Here is a 19,430-nt window from a genome sequence, read left to right as displayed (position 1 = left end):
GTTGCTTTTAAAGCCTTAACACTCCCTTTTCATTCGGACGCGGGGGTCCGAAGCATGCATGTTGTTTTAGAAACACCACACTTTCCCTTTCGGAGCTTAGGGTCCGAAGAATGTTTGATATGCGTTTTTTTTTTTTTTAAAAAAAACTTACCTTTCGCCTTTTTCGTTCGGACGCGGGGGTCCGAAGTGTGCCATGCGCTGCATTTTTAAAACCTCAGTTCGCCCTTTTCATTCGGAGCTTAGGGTCCGAAGAATGTATTTCGATGCTGGAGAAATGCCTTTAAAACTTACTTCGCCCTTGGTCATTCGGACGCGGGGGTCCGAAGTGCGTCTCGATGTTGTTTTTGAAACACCACACTTTCCCTTTCGGAGCTTAGGGTCCGAAGTATGCATTTCGTGTGTTTTTAAAACTTTAACTTCGCCCTTTTCGGAGCTTAGGGTCCGAAGTATGCATTTCGTGTGTTTTTAAAACTTTAACTTCGCCCTTTTCGGAGCTTAGGGTCCGAAGTATGCATTTCGTGTGTTTTTAAAACTTACACTTCGCCTTTTTCGTTCGGACGCGGGGGTTCGAAACGTTGTTTTTGATGTTGCTTTTAAAAACTTTAACTTCACCCTTTTCGGAGCTTAGGGTCCGAAGTATGTATGGTGTGCGTTTTTGCTTTTTAAAACTTATTTCGCCCTTTTCAGAGCTTAGGGTCCGAAAACGGTGTTTATGTAGCTTTTTTAAAAAAAACTTTAACTTTGTCATTTAGGGTCCGAAATGCGATGTTTGCACAATGTTTCAAAACTTCACTTTGTTGAAGTTCGGACCTAAGGTCCGAAATGGATGCGCAGCGTTATGTTTTAACTTGATTTTGGATATTTCGGACCTGGGGTCCGAAAATGGATGCGCAGCGTTACGTTTTAACTTGATTTTGGATATTTCGGACCTGGGGTCCGAAAATGGAATTCCACCTTACGCTTTTAAATTTTGATTTTCCACTTTCGGACACTTAAATCCAAAAAGAGGAGCGCATAACGTTTTTTTACCTTAACTTGACTTTCGCCAAGTTCGGACCTGGGGTCCGAAAAGGAGATGCATTATGTTAAGTTTTGAAATTTTGGAACAAACTCTCGGTATTTACGCCCGAAAGCCAGATCAGTCAAAAGGGCTCATTGGTTCACTACTCCAACGTTGATCAGCTTACGGACTGATCACGAACTCGCTCGAGGAGATACGAGAAACTCTGATTCAATTCTCGGGATGACGATCAAAAAACTCAAAACTGGAAAGGGGGACCCTGTCGGCGACAGGGGGCGTGTGCAACGCACAACAAATGGCGACTCTGCTGGAGAAATGCTCCCAGTCATTTCGGGAACGCAAGTTCGGATCGAACCTAGAATCTCTGGTTAACCACCACGACCGAGAGGAGAGAAGGAGAAGAATCTTTCAAAATAAGATAATGTGAATAGTCAAATCAAATCACACGCAAGTCGGATCAACTAGTGTGTGCAAATGGGGTTCATTCCAGCCTAGAAAAAGTTGTGGCATCAATGTTTCACTGTGTCGAGATGTCCAACGGGCTAATACTCCAAAAGCAACCTGGATAGAGCCCCGCTGCCAGCAAGCGTCTATAGCCCCGGCGGAGTTATCGCCTGTTAGCTCACAGAGATTGCTCTGTTTCCGGCAAGAAGGTTTTATCCCTTTTTCTTTTTATACCGGCAGAGATGCCTGCATTCCCTTTTGCCAATTTTACGCTTAACGCTTGATTTCAGAGCGCTTGATCAGTTTTCTTTTCTTTTCTCTTTTTCTTTTTTTGGGAATAGTAGGCAATGAAGCCTACGCGGGATTGAGCATAACAGTGGTCGCTGAAGCGTAGCCGCAGACCTTTCATCGATATAGCGTCCCTTTGATTAGCAACTGATTGTATGCAGTTTTTTTTTTTTATGTGTATCTGTGCAGTAATCGCGATATTGTGGATAGGTTTTGACTAGGACAAGATTTTGTAGAGAAAGGTCGTCTAGATCTAACCGGACGGATCATGGAGTGCTCCATTAATCAAAAGTCTCCCCGAGCTTGGATTCCAAAAACAGATGGTAACAGTAATCTGGCGTCGCACCAGCGTTTGTACATGGCGAAGGCCTCTTTCGAGAAAATGACAGGGGTCCCAAAAATGGAGCAGGAAAACAAGAAACTAAGCTAAGACAAGGAAGGAAAACGGAGCCGCTATTCACAATGAAAAAGGCTTGGGGAAGCCTATGGCTGGAAATAATGCTTGAGGAATTGACCATTCACGGGCAAGGGAACGTCCTCGCCTGTTAGGGTCCTGAGTCGGAATGCATTCTCTCCCAAAATTTCTGAAATTTGAAAAGGACCGAGCCACAGATTATCAAATTTGTCGTGCTCTCCCTTTCTTTCATGAGCTTTGTCCCAACAAAGAACAAGATCGGAAATGCGAAAGGCCTTTACTTTTGCCCGTCTGTCGAACCAACGCTTGACTACTTCTTGGTGTTTGGCAAAATTATTTATAGCGTCGTCTCTTTTTTCATCTAAGTATAACAGCTGGGACAACCTGGCTTCCGCAGCGTTATCGATTCCTAGGTATTTGCTCATGAACTGCAAAGTTGGTATTCTCAATTGTATCGGGAAGATGGGGTCAAGACCATATACTAAGTGGTATGGAGAAGTTCCAATGGCAGCCTTGCATCGGGTACGGTCTGCCCAAAGGGCAAATCGGAGTTGGGTATGCCAATCTCTCGGGTTCTTGTCTAAGAGTCTTTTAATCACACTCAGGAGGTTTTTGTTTGTGGATTCCGCCAAACCATTACCTTGGGGATAGTAATTAGATGAAAATTTTAAAGTGATCCCGTAATTGAAGGCCCAATTTGAAAATTTTAATGACGTGAAAGCAGAACCATTATCACAGACTAGAGCATGAGGACAGCCAAAACGTGTAATAATATTCTCCTCTAAAAATTTAATAACAGCATCAGCATTGCATTGTTTCAACGATTGAGCTTCAGACCACCTTGTACAATAATCAGAAGCGGTTAGAATGTACCTGTGTTGCGCAGAGGAGGGTGGGTTGATTGTACCTATGAAGTCGAGCGCCCATTGGCCAAATGGTCTTACCTCTATGACTGGTTGGAGTGGCATAGCTGGGGTGCGCTCCCTTGCTGCGGATACTTGGCACACATGACATTTCTTTACATGTTCGTGGGTGTCACGAAATAAGGAAGGCCAATAATAGCCTGCCCTGAGGATTTGGTGAGCCGTTGCTAGGCCTGATCCGTGGCCGGTTCCGAACTTGGTATGGAACTGCTCTATAATCTGGCGTGCTTCATCCTCATTTACGCACCTCAGGTAAATGCCCTCATGATTCCTACGGTATAAGACGGCACCTTGCAGCATGAAACGGCTACTCTTCATCCTTAGTGCCCTTTTCTGCACTGGGTTGAGGTGTGATGGGCATTTCTGATTAAGAAGGTAGAAAATTATGTCATCGTACCAACTGTCTGGGGAGACCTGTTCAATCAAATACTGTTGATGTACGATTCCTGAGCATTCAGACGCGAGGGTTTGTGTCAAGGCCTGACCTCGCACTAGCTTCATAGGCTGGATTTCAAAGTCATATTCCTGAATGATGGTCACCCATTTGCCTCTCCTTTCGCCTAGCTCATTTTGCATCAATAATGTCTTCACTGCGACATCTGGTACTATGGCATATATCTTACTCCTAAGTATATAATGCCGGAACTTCCTGATGGCTTTGACTAGCGCATAGGCCTGCTTTTCAATGTTTGGGTATCTTAGTTCAGCCTCCTTCAACGGAGTACTCATGAATGCTATCGGGTGCTCACCCTTTTCCTCCCTTCGCTGAGTTAAGATTGCTGCACAGGTGTGCTCGGAGGCGAAGGAATAAATGTAAAAGGGCCTTAGGTAGTCAGGGCTTACCAGAACCGGCGCTTGGACGATTGCTTGCTTGATCTCTTCGAACGCCCTTTTGGTTATTGGGGTCCATTCTATCTTGGCGTCCTTTTTCAACATATCGTTGAGAGGGCGAACTATTTCAGCGAACCCAGTTATGAATTTCCGAACAAAATTTATCTTTCCGAAATATGACTTAAGTTCCTTTTTACTTGCAGGGAGGTTGATTTGCAGTATGGCCTTGATCCTATCAGGGTCAATTGCTATGCCCTTTTCTGAGATAACATGGCCGAGGAGCTTACCTTCGGTCACTCCGAACATACATTTCCTTGGGTTTAAGGATATCCCGAATCGACGACAGCGTTGGAAAACCTTTCGCAAATCATTCACATGATCTGCCCTTTGTTTGGAGAAAACGGTCAAGTCGTCCATATAGACAATGATGCAGCGACCTACAAGGTCTTTGAATGCAATGTCCATGGCGCGTTGAAATGTAGCCCCTGCGTTGATCAAACCAAAGGGCATTCTCCGATAAGCAAATATCCCCCACTTAGTGGTAAACGCAGTCTTAAGTCGGTCCTCGTATTCGACCATTACTTGGTTGTACCCAGAGTAACCGTCCAAGAAGGACATCATCTGGGATCCGTTGACTGTTTGCAGGACTTCATCAAGGGAGGGCAGCGGGTAGTTATCCTTTTCTGATGCTCTGTTTAGATTACGGAAATCGACACACAGTCTGATTTCCCCGCTCTTCTTTCTTACTGGGACTAGATTAGCGACCCAGGTAGAATGTCGTACTGGAAAGACGATGCGAGCAGCCAGCAACTTCTTTACCTCTTGATATATTAATGGTTCGAGGAGGGCATTCACTGGACGCTGTTTCTGCCTGAAAGGTTTTGAATCTGGCTTGAGGGGTATGGTATGAGTTATTACAGATGTATCATAGGTTTTGAGATCCTCATACCCCCAAGCGATGATATCTGGGAATTCCCTCATATTTTTGAGGATTCCGTCTCTTTCTTGGGGCGTACACACTTTGCCAATCAGCACATTCTTTTGATTTTCTTGCGTGCCGATATTGATTTTATCACAGGCGCCTCCTTCTGCAGTGCCCTCTTTGCGAGACTTGAGCTGGTCCCAGTCGAAAATTCGTTCTAACTGCACCATACCTTTGGGAATCGTATTTGTTCTGAGATTTAAGACCCCCTCTATGTCAATCTCGGCTTCTTGGGGTTCTTCCTCATCTATGATCTGAGTTGCAAATACATCTGAGCTTGTAATGAAGTCGATGATGTGTTTGTCATCATTAAACACCTGAAAATTGGTAATGTTGTCTGGGACTGATGGAACTGAGGCTAACTCTACTGTAAATTTCTTCAAACTTTGCATTGATAGTGGCTCAAGCGTGCTTGCGGCCTGGGCCAACGAATCAGCGACCTGGTTTTGTGACCTGAATATGGTCTTGATGTTAAAAGCATCGAAGCTTTCCATTATGTCCCACACACGATTACGGTAAAGGCTGAGTTTCTTGTCGTGGCAAGTGTATTGCCTTCGAACTTGCCTGACTACTACTTCGGAATCTCCGAAACAATGCAGGATCTGGGCTCCCTTTTTAGTGGCTAATAGCAAACCGTGAATTAAAGACTCATATTCTGCTATATTGTTGGTGCAGTGAAACTGTAGTCTGTAGGAAGCTAAATAGGTTTCACCAGTGGGGCTTATCAGTTCTACCCCTGCTCCAGCCCCTCTCTTGGATTTAGAGCCATCGAACCTTAAGGTCCAAGTGTGATTTGGGCTGGTAACCTTGCTGGTCGCGGTTGCCGAACCTGTAATTCCATACTTTTGCCGCTCAGGGGGTGTGGTGGCCTCCGGTCTGAGAGTATGAGTTTGTAGCACCTCTGAATGCCTCTTGCATGCCTGACTCAACGCTGCCCTGCATAGTGAACAAGTTGTTTCTGAATGGGCAGCATTGTGAACTCTGCACCAATCGGTTAGGAGCAGATTTGCAATAGAATCTTGATAGTTAAGCTGGGACGCTGGTCTTTCACATTTACAGAAGAATTCCCTGAGGCTGCTAAATAACTCCCCTTCTTCTGGTGATGGGGCCTCCTTATCATAACTCTCCGCAATCTGTCCGAAATTTTGGACTGCGTTTGAGCATTGTACCAACAGGACTTCGTTCATCGACCCGACGTCTGCCCTATATGTGCCCAGGTCTGATTCTAAGAATAGGGTTTCATTAGCCTGATTATATTCCGTAATCATCAGCTTGAGCCGAGGTTCGGACTCAATCCGGATCTGATTTGCTACCCCTCTCCATGGTAGCCACATGTGAGTGAAACTAGAATGCAGCCAGCCGTTGAGGACGCGGGTCCAATCTCGGCTGAGTAACATGCCATAGGCCCCTGGGATGTCCACCACTTGAATGTCGATGTACATCTGAATACGTGGATCAGCTGTTAGTTGCATGTGTATGTTGTTTAGCTCGCCCACTACAGTTACTTCAGATTTGTCCAACTGGGTAACCTTTCGGTTAGTCTTGGTGGGGGTCAAGCCTAAAGTACTGCATACTGACAAGGGCATAACATTTGCTGAAGCTCCCGAGTCAATGAGGCAATTGTGCAAGTTCTTACCAAAGATTCGGAGAGTTACTAAAAAAGGGGGGGGTTCTAGCTTTTCGGTGAACAAGCTTATTGTAGGCTCTGATGGTATGGTATCATTGTTCATGATTGAGATATCCTGAGTCCTTCCCCGTGCACGTGCTCCAAAGCCGGCCTCCATAGGTGGATCATTTTGGAACTCAGGTGGTGCAGAATAATTCACTGTCGCATCCCTGGGAGTTGTTGGTCCTCTCACCTCACCACTGATCTTCTGGGGTTGTCCTTGTACTATCCTTTGTCCAGGGTGATCGTCCATCCCTTTGGACTGAGTAGGTGTGGGTTCCTTAAGACTATTCAAGACCATGTCCCTGACTTCGGAGACTTTCATTAGTTCAAAAAAGGGTAAGTTGACTTTCATTTTTTTGAACTCATCTGCCACCAACTGGCCAAGCTTAGCAATTTCTATGTTGCTGGATGACCTATCACTAGAGCCTGGATTTGTGACAGTAATTGGCTGGTTCTGCGGAATGAGCATCCTTGTCTGGGGTGGGGTTTTCTGGGGCTGCCCTTGGCTCGCGTACTGTTGAGATGCCTTTGGATAACTTGGGTTATTACTAGCATTCTGATCTGGAGGGACCTGGATGTCTTTGGGAGGTGTGGAAGTGGTGTAGGGGCTGCTGTTGCTGTTTTGGTTGTTATTGTTATAATACCCCCGATTTGCGCGCTGGTACTGCTGAAATGCATTTACATCGACGGGCTGATTCGGGTCAGCCACCTCGTTTTCATCCTGATTGGGGAAGAAGAATGGGGGAATGTAGGTTTCTAGAACAAGTGCAGTGTCGTACCTTGGTGACGGCACTATTTCAAATCCAGAGGGAGGGAGCACTGGTTGAGGCATTGTGTTTTCCACCTCTCGTTGGAATATGCTGGCAGCAACCTGAAATTCGTCGCATTGTAACTCTGAGTGCCGATTAGTGTTGTGTAACCTGCACCAGTTAGAAAGTGCTGCCTCTGCCAAAAATACCGTATCCGTTGGCCTGTTTTCCGATGCTGGCGGATTGTCGAGCGGAGTAGGCACTCCTCCGTTGTTGGGACGGGTGTTCCATGTCCTTGCGGGTCTTTGATATCCTTGATTCTGATATTGGCCCTGGTGTTGGTTCCTCTGATTACTTTGCAACTGATTATTCTGATTTCGCAGATGAGTAACTTCAGAGGACAGCCTTTTCATTTGGTCAGTCAGTTACCGCATCTCATCCTTCTCCTCTTGGGTTCTTGATGACACAGTGGTATTTTGCAGATAGATAGGCTGCTTAGGGAGGATTTGGGCTATAGGTGGTCCTGGATGAAGTACCAGTTGGCTGGTGGGCTGCTGAGGCTGATATGCCGGTTGTGGGATTGGGTTTAAAATGGGCGTTTGGTGGGTCAAAGCTTGAGTAATTCCCTGGAGTTGGCTGGATGCAGCAGGGGGGCCTAATTGCATCAAGGGCCCGGCGATATTTTGGCCTAGCCCCTTACTAATTTCCATGGCCTTAGCATAGGCCTCAGTCAGTGTAGTTGGCGCAGGGTGTGATTGTCGGACGAACATGGCTGTTAAATAATCCAGCGCTGAATAGTAGATTTCCCTTGCCGAAGCGTCACTCACCACATACGGATCCTGTAATCGGGTGAAGGCCTTATGGAACCTATTGTTGAAAGAACTTATAGGCTCGTGTTCCTGTCTCTTGACTTCCACAAATTGCCTGTACAGCTCCGTGGGGGTTATAGGGATGCCATATTTTCCTGTGAAGGCTGCCTTCAACTTTTCCCAAGAGTCGATGGAGGATACGGGTAAATGTATGAACCAGTAAAATGCGTCTTCCCCCAATGAATAAGGAAAAAGCCTGCATGCAACATCCGCGTATTCAATTCGCCTATTGCGCAACGCATCCTCAAATATTTTGATATGCTCTTCCGCTGTCCTGTTTGGGTCATTTGGATGAAAAACGGAACAGAATCTGTCTGGGCTCTTGGGCATATCATGATAAGCCGGGAAAATTAGCGGTGACGGGTTGTCTACCAACCATGTGGCACCATTTGGAGCAGGTGGATTGTGCGCCATTCGTGGCTGAGTTATCTGTGTTGTAGTGGGAACTAGATTTGTAACCACTGGAACCGTAAAAACTGAACTCCCTGGAACGGCAGACTGCTGATTCGCCGAGCTGGACTCACTGGGGTCTGAAGGTTGGCGATAACCCTTGCGTCTATAGCACTGAAAACCAGTAAATCTCTCCCGTTCTGGGCTTGATTTTTGGACTCTTTCGAACCTTTTAGGAGAAAAGGACCCAATTCGTTCCAGCGTGAGTTGTCTAATATGATCTTTGAGCTAGACTGCTCGGAGCCCTCCTTCTAGCGCCAATTCCGTTGATCTTTGAGCTAGACTGCTCGGAGGCCCTCCTTCTAGCGCCAATTCTGTTGACGTGTCTGAAATCGCATTGCTGCAAACTCCATACGGCCAACGCAGAATAGAATAGCCGACTGATTATCCTACTCTCTCTTGAGATAAGGAAGTCTCTAATGCTGTTTTTCTAAGTTTGATCAAAGGAGACTACCTCAAGGTTTCTTTTGTCAGGTCTTGACTGCGGGATCTCTCAGTGGCTTGATGTGTTTATGCTGGAAACACAAGGGGGCTTACGTTTGATTGGTAATTTCATATGCGAATTCCCAGGGACCTCTTTTGGTTTTCTTTCAGGTGATGTTGATTTATTTGAAGCTGACTTAGCAAGACTGGATTTCTAAAAAAAGGATAAAATTGGGAGGAAAGAAAGGAAGGGTAGCGAGAGAGAACAGTAAATATTAACTAGGACAACAGATTTACCCAAGCAGACAGACACCTCCAGGAAACCAGGTTAAGCATCATCAGTCATTCAGACACAATGTTTGCATAAACTTAGTGCAATCTTCAAAGGAGAAACCAGATTTTCATATTACCAAATACAATATTAGAACTTCTATATTCATGATACGTGTACTTTTGATAATCGAACTGAATCATAAAATAGCCCAGATTAACCATGCAGAAAGGAAAAAAAAGCAATCAGCTATCCTCTAATGGTATGGACTGTGGAGATTCTATCAGATGCTTGGTAAGAACTGCTGTATAAAATGAACAGACATAATTAAAAGCTTTCTAATCTAAATGAAGAAGGAGACCATGCACTCACAAGGAAATTTGAAGGTAATTTCAATCCATTGTATTAATTCCTGCAAAATTTCTTCAGAGCTTTCGCAACAATTCAAGAACTTCCTCCTAAATGAAGGAAAACCAGTCCCCTTAAATAGGTTTCCAAAAATGGATGAATGGCCAAGATCTAATCTAAACAAGTGGCCCAGATTCATCCTTACAAAAAGAGGGACCCACACTCATAAATAGGGAGATAAATATCTACAACTACTCAAAAGGAGCAATAACTACCAAAGGATAATTACAACTTTGAAATAATCCAAAAAGGGGAGGTGCACAAAAAAAACTTTACAATATGTTGACCAAAAGTCAACTGTCACCCTTTTGGGACAAAAGTGCACTTTTTAAGACTTGGAGGGAAAAAAGCATTTTTGAGAAACTGCTTTCTCTATTCTGGTTTCACATTCCTTTTGCAGAAACTGGTCTTCGCCATGCAGGTATTCTCGCCATAAATCACGACCTGCTGCTCGTTCCTCGCGGACATATTCCTGAAACTTGATGCATAATTGGAAGAGGGGATTAAAAGGTGGCATGGGAGGGTGGCGAATTTTGTATTGCATGCCTTCGAGATACTGGTCCACGTGCCTTAAACCGTCCTTCCAGCTGGAGCGATTACGCTCGAAGCATAATATGTCTGAATGGAACTGACCAGCAAAACTTAAGTCTTCAATGGAATAAGAAGCCTTATCTGCTCCCAATCTTCCCTCCCAATCCGGCCGGATTACACTGTCGGACAGGTCATTTATCCACCCTGAAACCATTGATCGGAGGATGGTCTTGCCTAGTTCTTGCATGTTCCCCAGAATCGCCTCACACGCGTCATTTTCTTTATCAATAATTTCCTGGGCATCGTTCTTCATGGTGACGGTCCAATACCATTCCTTGAGAACACTGATGCTATGGGGACTCAAGATGTCAGGCAGTGTGGGAATTTGTGTATGTGTCCAGAAAAGAGCTCTTAGGAGGGGAAGGGTAGAGGCCGCTACTTCATGCATGTGAAGGGATTCTCTCTTTACTTCCAACAACCTGACGAGAGTGAGCTCTCGATGGAGAGCCATTTCCTTTACTTCTTTGAGGATCTGTTCTCCCCTTTTCTTGATGTCTTGCACCCATTCCTTAACGGCCTTTGCGGTATCCCGGATTCCTTCAAATTCAGTTGTGGTCCTCTGCGCCAATGCCATTGGGGGAATATGGGATTCAGAGGGGTTGTGTAGTGGCCGTAGGAGCTTATCGATGTATCCCTCGGCTTGTTCAGCACGGGCTCGATACATGTCCTTTTCAGCCGTGATTTCCTCGAGCTGTCTGAGTATGTTTTGCACCGAGTCCTTAAATTCCTCCTTTTCTTGCTCTTTTGTAGCTCGTCCGATGGGGACAGTCGTAATGCTATAATCTGCAAGGGTTATTTGATCTGCTAGCTTGTTTACGGGCGGGGTAGCAATATGAAGAGTGCGGTTCCTTTGCCCATCCTTGGTTATCTTAGAGTATGTTCTCGGTTTCTTCTTCCCTTTTACTTTTGTTTGATCCATTCGTGAGAAGATGTCTTCAAGGTCGATGGGCGCCTTGGTGGCGGCCCTACGCTGAGCTCTGGCGATCAGCCACTCTTGAGGCACCGTCTGGGTTGAGGATAGGGTTAAGTTAGCACCTTGTGCTCCCATACTTTCAACTGGCTGATCACAAATTAACAGCTGTCCCGCCATCGGAGGGGTGGAAGAAGGAGGAAGCTCTTTGTTTGCATCTGAGTTCTCCCCTATCTCACTGAATAATTGTCTGATATCTTCCTGTGATGGTGGCTCCTTGGTTCCCTCGAGCTCATGGATCTCGTCTGTTCTTTGTTCCCCTTCGACAGTTGAGTCGTCCTTGGCTGCATGGAGGAGTAGTAATTCATGGCGGCTCTGCTGGGTAGGTTCATGCACTTCGATCCCCTGGGTGGATGGGATTTCTCCTTCCTCTATCTGGTCACCCGGCTTGGTCGAATTGGGGCCCTTTTGCTCGGTGTCCGGCATATCTGGAGCAGGAGGATCATTGGCTTGGAATGCCTCTATGTCGCTCTGGGAAGGCGGAGCAGGTATGCAATCCAAATCTATGGCACCATCGGGCGAACTGGGGTCTGAAGATGAAGCGGTCTCTGGCCTTCTTATGGGAATCTTCTCCCTCCTTGTTCTCTTGGACGTCCGAGTCCCTCTGCAAGCCTTAGTTTTCTTCCTTTTCTCTGGTTTTTCAGCTGATGTCCTTTCATCTTCGGAAGACTGAGAGTCGAAATTGCCCATCAGATGGTAAGTAAACTGGACCCCTTCATGGACTAGCCTCTCGATCTGGTGTTGTAACCATTGATCTGTGTATCTTGCCGGGGCTGTCATGACTGCTTCGAAATCCGTGATTGGGTCTCGAGACCAATCGACGCCTGGCAAGAGATGCCTCACTGCTTCGAATTCCCGGACTTGGAGACAATTCCCCGAGTCTGTGAGCTGATCCGGGACCCGACGGTACTCAAAGAGTCGCATTTGCTGCACACTCAATCTAGAATATTCCCGTCGCCTGACTTCGTAGTCATCGGAGCAATTTTTCCAGTAATCTTCAATTGACTCCTTTGCTCTGTAGCGCCTACCGTAAGCTCTCTTTGCCAAATTGTCATGATCGAAACATTTTCTTGGGAAATGTTCCTGTAGGCCATAAGAAGCTAGCTCTGCAAGGGATTCTTCTGCTAGGGTGGGAGTTCTCAATTGGACATCATGGTTGCCTATGATCATTGGAAATGCGAATCCAGCCTGCTTGCTTTCTCGTAATAATACGCCGGCAGGGCGTGATTGCCTTGCCACTTCCATGAGGACTACTTTATCGGTTGGGTACCGCGGAAGTCGAAGGGGGGCACCTTCGAAGCCAGCAATTCGGATGTAGGAGAATCTTGGGAACTGAATAAACCAGGCCCCATACCTCTGCACTAAAATGGTAGCTTGCTCCGAGAGCCTTATGTGTAACCCTCCCTGCATTAGCCTGACTAGGCGCATTGTGAAGGCGTCGTTGACACGTTCGTACTGTCCAACCGCGTAAGCCGGGCTGCTCTTTTCCCTTTGAGCTATATCCTGGTAGTGCAGCTGCGGGTAGCAATCATAAACCTTTACCTGACCAGGCCCATTCCCGATCTCACCTTTCATTATTAATCCTGGCAGTGGCTGGTTCTTTGCGAACATATAGACCAAATAGGAGGTCATGGTGAAATACTTCTTTGTCTCAAGCTCAATCAGCTGAGCATGGATGTTATCACTTATGATCTGAGCCCAGTCAAACTTAGACTTTCCGGCAAAGACCTGTTCTGTAAAATAGAACATCCATTCTTCAAAGTAGTTGGACTTAGGGAGTCCCATGACTCGGCTAAGTAAGGTGACCATATCGCCATGTTCATTATGAAAGTCACTTCTGGGGGTCTTTTTCACAATCCTGGTGCTTGAAGCCCTTTTTTCTTTGAACCATTCTTCGTTAATTAGTGCCCTGCATCGAGCTGGGTTCATATCATACGCCCCCTGTGCCTCGTCCATTGTTGTAGCTATGGGATTATTTGGAAAGGGGATATCAAATGCATCGCCGATAGCCTCAGGGGAGAAGTCGGCAATAGTGATATCTTCCAGAAGCACTAATCTGGACTTTGGCTCGTAATGCCGAGCAGCTTCCACTACTAATTCATAGTTCTGGATTGCTGGAGGAAAACCTGCTGCTTGGGCGATGCCACTTTCCAGCATTTGCCTAGGCCTGCCATATGCATTGGGTGAGAAGACCCGATCCCTGAAATCCTGAATATCAATGTGGCCAAGGTCGGTGTCACCAATGTTGTCCCAGATACTCTGGACCTTTGACTCTCTTAACCCTCCCCTCTGATACTGATACTTCATTCTTTCAACTTTCCGTGGGATGTCTGATTTGGATGCTCGTGAGGTTTCTGCTGCAGCGGGTGTTTTTGATGATTCTGCCGCTGATTTAGGCATTTATCCTGCACAGCCAGACACGGATTACAAGGTGACACGAGAATGACGATGCGGGTTAGAAAATAACAGAAGTGTTTCAACAGACCGAGATTAGCTTAAATGTCACTCTGGGCTAACAATCTGATTAACTTCTACAGCATCATATTCCTGAAGATTTATGACTAAGCATTCTTACTCTCGAATTTTTGGATTAATTTTAACAAAGGCAGAACATGAGAATTTTGAAAAGAGATGCAGTTTTCGGCCAAACTCCGGGAATAAGTCCTAAATTTTGGATGCTCGAATGATGGAGATGCAGACTCTAAGCATTTCAAATTTTGCGTATTTGCGTATTTGATTCACACATTTTAAATGACCGTACGCGATAAGGCGTACTTACCTGATCGGAGCGAATGATGGGTGATTGCCCGACCTTGTTGCGCGGGGCGAGCGGATGATCCTCCTTGTTTTCGGATTTAAGAGTTCCTTTCGAATTTTGAATTGGAGGTTCTCGAATCTAACCTTCGCGGGTGTGCTCGTCCTGACCTCCGCGTTACACACTGTGCCTTCTGCGTTTAATGTTTTGCTTGCTTTTTGGACTTCGTTTTTAAACTTTCATCTTGGAATTTCGGACGCTTAGGGTCCGAAAACGCTGCTTGCCCGACCTTGTTGAAGCTCGAACGCAGGGGCCCGAAGTATGCGTGTTTGATATGGTTGCTTTTAAAGCCTTAACACTCCCTTTTCATTCGGACGCGGGGGTCCGAAGCATGCATGTTGTTTTAGAAACACCACACTTTCCCTTTCGGAGCTTAGGGTCCGAAGAATGTTTGATATGCGTTTTTTTTTTTTTTAAAAAAAACTTACCTTTCGCCTTTTTCGTTCGGACGCGGGGGTCCGAAGTGTGCCATGCGCTGCATTTTTAAAACCTCAGTTCGCCCTTTTCATTCGGAGCTTAGGGTCCGAAGAATGTATTTCGATGCTGGAGAAATGCCTTTAAAACTTACTTCGCCCTTGGTCATTCGGACGCGGGGGTCCGAAGTGCGTCTCGATGTTGTTTTTGAAACACCACACTTTCCCTTTCGGAGCTTAGGGTCCGAAGTATGCATTTCGTGTGTTTTTAAAACTTTAACTTCGCCCTTTTCGGAGCTTAGGGTCCGAAGTATGCATTTCGTGTGTTTTTAAAACTTTAACTTCGCCCTTTTCGGAGCTTAGGGTCCGAAGTATGCATTTCGTGTGTTTTTAAAACTTACACTTCGCCTTTTTCGTTCGGACGCGGGGGTTCGAAACGTTGTTTTTGATGTTGCTTTTAAAAACTTTAACTTCACCCTTTTCGGAGCTTAGGGTCCGAAGTATGTATGGTGTGCGTTTTTGCTTTTTAAAACTTATTTCGCCCTTTTCAGAGCTTAGGGTCCGAAAACGGTGTTTATGTAGCTTTTTTAAAAAAAACTTTAACTTTGTCATTTAGGGTCCGAAATGCGATGTTTGCACAATGTTTTAAAACTTCACTTTGTTGAAGTTCGGACCTAAGGTCCGAAATGGATGCGCAGCGTTATGTTTTAACTTGATTTTGGATATTTCGGACCTGGGGTCCGAAAATGGATGCGCAGCGTTACGTTTTAACTTGATTTTGGATATTTCGGACCTGGGGTCCGAAAATGGAATTCCACCTTACGCTTTTAAATTTTGATTTTCCACTTTCGGACACTTAAATCCAAAAAGAGGAGCGCATAACGTTTTTTTACCTTAACTTGACTTTCGCCAAGTTCGGACCTGGGGTCCGAAAAGGAGATGCATTATGTTAAGTTTTGAAATTTTGGAACAAACTCTCGGTATTTACGCCCGAAAGCCAGATCAGTCAAAAGGGCTCATTGGTTCACTACTCCAACGTTGATCAGCTTACGGACTGATCACGAACTCGCTCGAGGAGATACGAGAAACTCTGATTCAATTCTCGGGATGACGATCAAAAAACTCAAAACTGGAAAGGGGGACCCTGTCGGCGACAGGGGGCGTGTGCAACGCACAACAGGTAGGTTCATTACTTATGCCATTAATGAGCGAGATAATGGTCGTCCATTCTTGGACAAAAGTCTTTTGACTGAACCATGATGGCGTATTTATGGCTGAAGAGAACATTGACTAGGCGCAGGACCTGTCAATGCATGCCACCACAGGATAAGGGAATCTTCTTGCATGTCATCCCCTCATAATGGTTTTATGACGGATTCTTTTGCATGTCGCCGTTGCTTGAAGAGTGATGAGTATTTATGACGACGTCAATTATATTTCGGGCATGATCATCATCATGGGCACTATTTTAGGCCCTTTTAAATTTATTGTAAGTGGGCATAGTGGGTTATTTAATGCAGATTCCCACCTTGTTGCATCATGTGTGGAGAATCTTTTGGGCAAACCCTAATTAGGGTTTTGCATGTAATCTAGGCTTGAGGCCTATATAAGGGGGTGACCCCCTCATTTGTAAGGAAGGAGAGACTATAGTCAGAGATTGTTGCTAAGAGTTTTTGAAGCAAACACTTAATACATTGTTCAATTGTTGGTGTGTTCTTGTGTTGTTTCGGAACTCGCATGGTCTCGTTCTCTTCATAGATTAGATTTGTTTTCATGCAATTAGATGAACTGGATTTGATAGGATCGCTTGTTGCCAAGTTCCTACTCATACTTTTGGTGTGCAGCTGATTGTTGCATACCGTGCAAAGTTAGTCTGAGCCTCGTCATATGTGTATGTTCAACTTCGATTGTTAGAAGAGATTGTTCTATCTGATGGTTTCTTTTGACGATTTGAAAATCCTTAGCACTCCCCTTGAAGATTGCACCACCTTCGTGTAAGTTGTGCTTTGCCGGCGAAGCGAAGCACGGTTGGATTTTGCACAAGTTTATCCCGTCTCCTTGTTCCTAGGATTAGATTACCTTTAGTTTAGTTTCCCTCTACCCTATTCCTATTTACTTTCTGAATATTTCATAGTCCAAAAATCTAAAACTTAGAGCTTCATTGCAAATCATCCGTGTCGATAAATTCTCGAGCTTGCATAGATTTCTTCAACATATGTAAGGCCCCCTTGGATTACCAGCAATCACATCGGCCAACTGAGTCACATCCGCAGCATAAAAGGAACCTTGGAGTCGATTGTCTGTTTCTCCTACTATATCAGCATGCAATCGTACTTTGATCAAGAGAGACTGAAGTGACCGTTGGGCAACTTTATTCTGTGTTGGACGCCATCATAAAAAACACGTCAACAGAGACCTTAATACCTTTGGCACAATCACTGAATCTTCAATCTTTTCACCAAGTCCTTGGATGGTGTTAATGACTTCATCCACACAGAGGAGATAGGCTGCAACATCCCCCTCATCTTTCATCTTCAACTTCTCAAATTGTCTTCTATGAATCTAGAGCTTGACCTTAACTTTGTTGTTGCCCTCATAGATGTTCTTAAGTTTGTCCCAAAAATTTCCTCCATCAAGTCACAATGCATTACTTTGACAAACTATAATTCAGATAGACCACACAAAATGGCATTTATCACTTCTACATTTTTTCACTAGCCTTCTTTCCAGCAACATCCGTTGGTGGGGTTGATGGAGTTACATGGCCATTCACCACTAATTGCCAAATTGCAAAGCCAAGAGCCAGTAGATAAGTCCACATCCTTATGCTCCAAAATGCATAGCTTGTTCCATCAAACAACGATGCTCTATTTGAAGAGAACCCTTCTTGACTCGCCATGTGTTCTTTCAAGATCTACCTTCTAGCAGTTAGACTATTCTTGAAGGAACCCGCCTTGATGGCAATTGATGAGCACACATCCTGAGAAGGGGGTGAATCAGCATAGGATAAAACTTTTACTTATTGGAATCCATCAACCATGAAAATAGAAATCACACAAGATCTACCAACTAAGAGACACAAGGTTTACGTGGAAACCCTTTCAGCAGAAAGCCACAAAGAAATGACTGCTTGGATCTACTATCCAAATCCAGTCAACAATAAATTTCTCTTTAAAAATCCAAATCCATTGGAGACACCAATCCCCACCACTAAGCACCAACACCAATGTCTTTAATTAGGAGGCACTTACCTCCAAATAAAAAAAACTTCCATCTTCCTGACTATTGCTTCTTCAAAGCACAATGATCATCTGAATCTTCTTGATATAATCTCCTTAAAAAGTCTGCTATAAATCAGCTATAAATCACCTTGAAAGATCTGCTACAAATCTACAATAAATCACCTCGAACAAGCAGTCTTTGATACAAATCTGTAATAAATCACCTTGAATGGTCTGCTACAAATCTACAATAAATCATCTTGAAAGGTCTGCTTTAGATCAAGTCATAAGTCTGCTTCAGATCTGCTCACGTGTCTGCTTCAGATCCACTCATAAGTCTGCTTTGAAAAGGAAAGATATTTCGTTAATTACTCAAGTTATTCTTCTCCCACATCTTCTTTTATACCACACAGATGCAATTCTTCGCCCAAGAGGGGCGACCTGTCAAACGTGGTTGGCCTTGTGCATAAAATATAAATTTATTCTAATTTATTTAAAAATCTCCCCAAATTGAGCGACAATGCTAGGAGTGTCAGCCTTATTTAAAATAAAAGAAAATTAATTTTAATTCCCCCAAAAGGGGCAATCTACCATGCTTGGTTGACCAGCCCAAATGGGCCCTCAAAAAATATGATTTTATTTTTACTTGCATAGGATGTGAGCACCAAAATTCATGAGGGGTGATAAGCAATGTGGGCAACAAAAAAATGGCACATAAATCACGGCAAAAATATCATCTCAATCCTCCTTTCATCTCATCTTTGACATTAATGAAAATAATATTTCCAACATAAAATACCAAACTTGATAGCTTTTGGAATGTACTCCCCCATGGCCTGGGAACAATGAAAAGACCATATGTTTAATGTGTGAAGTGGTAATAATCGGAATCAAAATTATAATAGAATCTACAATGCAGATGACCAATCACTTTCAAACATCCAAGTGTTGGATACTTCAAAAGCAATTTATTTGAAAATTTAGACATGCAACTATTTTTCATCAAAATCTTAAAAATTTGAAAATGAAAACAATTCTAGTTTTCTAACTGGCTTGTATTGAAGAAAGGATCATCAAACAACCATACCCGGAGGTCCTTCAAAGAGTACAGCTCGAGGACGATTAGATTCATACTTGCACCTAGTGCCTTTAGCGATATTATCATATATCTCTGGATGTTGCAAAGCAAGCAACACAGTGTCTTCTATTTCCCTGAAAAAAAGATGGATCAGAATCAACATGCAATCCACTTCATTTTTTTAATTCTACACACAAAAGCAAAGGCATTCTAATTCCATAAAACTCATGCACAAGTAAAATGAAGTTCCACATTTATTAAGAACAGAAAATAAGACCTAATTGTAACAATTCAGGTCATTGCATCGAGAAGCTAAGGTAGCTTTCCTAAACCCTTAAATAGTATGCCCTAGTAATATATCAAAGTTTGCATAAGAAGAAAGTAGACAAACCATCCCAAGTCTTAGAGGTTAAGAAAGGCTCCAATAGGACAAAATATGAGGGCGAAAGGTGTATATATGTGTGTAGCTGTGTGTAGCTGTGTGTAAAATTCAAATACATATTTATATATGTATGTATATCAATCGTAGTTTACACACTTGATGATTTCTTGCCAAAGTCACAAACAAATTTGCAAGCCAAGCCACCTGTGAATGACAC

General features: G+C 44.2%; 1 protein-coding gene across 4 annotated transcripts in view; it reads right to left on the bottom strand.

Moving 5' to 3' along the window:
• Window positions 1–19,430, bottom strand: part of LOC131071435 (cell division control protein 48 homolog C) — a 352,754-nt gene that overhangs the window by 204,396 nt on the left and 128,928 nt on the right. For all 4 annotated transcript variants that reach the window (XR_009112514.2, XM_058007265.2, XM_058007266.2 and 1 more), the window contains exon 7: window positions 18,841–18,965. Coding sequence is in view for 3 of the 4 variants with exons in the window: in XM_058007265.2 (XP_057863248.2) it covers window positions 18,841–18,965 (125 nt within the window). In the remaining variant the exon portion in view is untranslated. The remainder of the gene's footprint in view (window positions 1–18,840; window positions 18,966–19,430) is intronic.

The sequence above is a fragment of the Cryptomeria japonica genome, chromosome 6, assembly GCF_030272615.1.
Source record: "Cryptomeria japonica chromosome 6, Sugi_1.0, whole genome shotgun sequence".
NCBI lineage: Eukaryota > Viridiplantae > Streptophyta > Pinopsida > Cupressales > Cupressaceae > Cryptomeria > Cryptomeria japonica.
The sequence above is the reverse complement of the archived record's forward strand: the minus strand, read 5'-3'. Positions and strand labels throughout refer to the sequence as shown.